A 2,656-nucleotide genomic window follows, 5' to 3' on the forward strand; every position below is an offset into this window, starting at 1 on the left:
TAGAAGAAAAGAATTGCTGAGCCAGTCTCACTGGATAACCAAGGAGGCAAAGGCTGTGTTAGTTAGAAGGGGTTTTATGGCTTAGAGCAAAGGATAAACCCACCCCAAACAAGAAGATGTTTTTACCAAGCACAAAGAGAGCACAGGCAAACAAGGCAGCAAATGGTGCAAGTAGAAAAAAGGTCTCAGAATTTTCTGAGACTGCAAGAAAACTGAAAAACAACTTCTAGCTTCAACTGTAATGTACTAACTTTGAGTGACTGGAGAACAGTAACATGAATATGGTAATTACAGGAGTTATGACAGGCTGTAGATAACAGTTCAGGTATAGATTGGCTCTGCTGTATTAAGATACTCAGAAAATAAAAGTGTAAAATGCATTTGTAACCAAAATTAAAGGGTCTCCAGGCCTGCCTGCAGCTGGAGCTGACAGCTGTGGGCACAGCTCGGTCACCCACGACCCTGGACTGCTGTGACACCTTGGATCCAATAAACTGCATTTTGTATACAATAAACTGCATTTGTATACAATAAACTGCATTTGTATACAATAAACTGCATTTGTATACAATAAACTGCATTTTGGAGAGCCCCTGGAGTCCCACATCCCTCATTCAGGCTCTTACAGCTCACCATCCCATAATATGAAGCCCAGACCCACACACGAAAGCAGCACAGAATGTGAAAATAGAAAAGCTAAACCCTGAGTTACCAGCACAGGAAAATGAGACCCAACTCCCAATATTGAGGTGGAGGTGTCTGGAGGCCTCTCCTAAAGCTCTGCCTTCTGCTGGGAGTGGGAATTTTGCTGTCCTGGATTGTCAGACTGCAGGATTGTTTTTTTCTGGGATGAAGTTTGGAGAGGAGCCCCCAAATGCCCATCCCATGGGAATTCTCTCTTTGTGTTTCAGGGTGAACCAGGGGATTCAGGAATCAGGGTGAGTACCTGAGGTCAGCTTTCACTTTGGGATGAAAATCCTTTTTCCCGTCATTATTTCCAAGCCGCCCAGGAAGCTCTGGCTTCCAAACTTCCCAAAATTCCATGGAGATCCACGAAGGGATCATGGGGTGAGACTTTCCTGTGCTTCATGCAGGGTCCCCGCGGCAGGAGTGGCCTCAAAGGGGACAGAGGAGACACGGGAGAGCCGGTGAGTGGTCCCAGGAAATCAGGGAAAAACTGGGGCAGGTCTGTTATAGGTAAAAGTTAAGTTAAATTAGGGTATATAGTTCAATTACATTGTATTAATTATGTTATATTAATTGCGTTATGTTAAAGGGGGGGGCTTATTAGAATGTGCTAGGAGAAGGGTCCAGGGTTTGGGGGAACAGTGGTCTGGCGGGGCAGGGCGAGGTCGAAGAGGGATTGGATGGAAGATTTGACCAATCATTCAAAGCCCTGCAAAACGAGGGCAGAAACCATTCTGAACATTGGTTCAGAATGAACAGCGTTAAAGACCAATGAGAAGCCTGGAAATGGACCAATCACCATGCGGATCCAAAATGGACCAATCCTGGACTCAAAGGGAGCTATAAATGGAGTTGGGTCAAAGTTCCTCTTTTTGGAAACTTGTTTTCTGGGGAGAGCCCAGTGCACTTGGGGGTAGCACGCTGTTCTGGTTTTGGCTCACTGTGTGGGCGCCTGGGCTTATCCTGGGTACTCCGTTCCTTGCAGCTATTTTAATAAACGAGAACCTCTTTCTCCGGAGGAAGTTTGGCCTCGTTCATATTCATAACAGGTCCAGAGGAGGGGAAAATGTGGATCAAGAACAAATGGCCCGAACCGGCAGCAGATCCAAAACCAGGGAAAGGGGTGGTTCCTCCCAGAAATCACCCCACAAGGAGGTTTGGGGTGTGGGAAGTTTGAGTTCAGGGGGAGATAGGAGAAGTCCATGGAGGATTACTGGGAATACAAGACACCAGGATTGGTTTGGGAATTCCCTGTGTTACAAATGGCTCAATCTGAAGGATAACACCCATGTGCTGTTTTTCCATCCTTCCTGGATCTGTTTTTGGTTGGTTTTGCCATATTGGAGAGCCATATCCCATAAACTGGCCCTTTCCATGGGTCTGGATTCACCATTCCACACCAACGTGGGCTCCTGGCCTCTGTTTCCCATTGTTTTCCCTTCCTGAGTAAAGCCAGGGATTCACAACTTATTTGTGAGGGAAAAGGAAATTTGGGAATGCACAGACAGCTCTGTAATTCCTCAGTTTCAAAGGAACTCCTCCTTTTAAAGGTGGACAGATCTGGATAAATATTTCTCTGCAGAATTAAAAATAAACCTTGCCAGTTTGGAGGGGGAAAAAAAGGGATTTGATGATGTCCCTTCCTTTCCAGGGAAAACCTGGTTTGCCAGGGCTCCATGGGGCTCCCGGACTGCCCGGACCACAGGGAGAAAAGGTTGGATATTTCCTGAATCCCTCAACCCAGGGGGAAAATGACAGGAATAGCAGGGTATGCCTGTGGGAAGGCATTTTGGGATGTCCTAACATTCCTGGGATTTGCTCTGCTTGGAGCCAAACATTTCCGGAGGAAATTTCTCCCCTCCTGTTTTGCTAAGAAAGACTCTGGAGCAGAAGTCTGGGAAGGATGGGTGCTCTGGGATCAGCATTCCTGAGGATTCTGTGCTTTCCTTGCTGGGGATGGCAGGAATTG

General features: G+C 46.6%; 1 protein-coding gene across 1 annotated transcript in view; it reads left to right on the forward strand.

Annotated features, from left to right (window-relative positions):
* The window catches only part of LOC102045590 (collagen alpha-1(VII) chain-like), a 104,828-nt gene that overhangs the window by 42,254 nt on the left and 59,918 nt on the right, over nucleotides 1–2,656 (forward strand). The window contains 3 exon segments of the mRNA XM_031061892.1: nucleotides 912–938; nucleotides 1,095–1,148; nucleotides 2,339–2,450. Of these exon segments, the coding sequence (XP_030917752.1) occupies nucleotides 912–938; nucleotides 1,095–1,148; nucleotides 2,339–2,450 (193 nt within the window).

Source organism: Geospiza fortis, unplaced genomic scaffold, assembly GCF_000277835.1.
Source record: "Geospiza fortis unplaced genomic scaffold, GeoFor_1.0 scaffold61, whole genome shotgun sequence".
In the NCBI taxonomy this organism is placed as follows: domain Eukaryota; kingdom Metazoa; phylum Chordata; class Aves; order Passeriformes; family Thraupidae; genus Geospiza; species Geospiza fortis.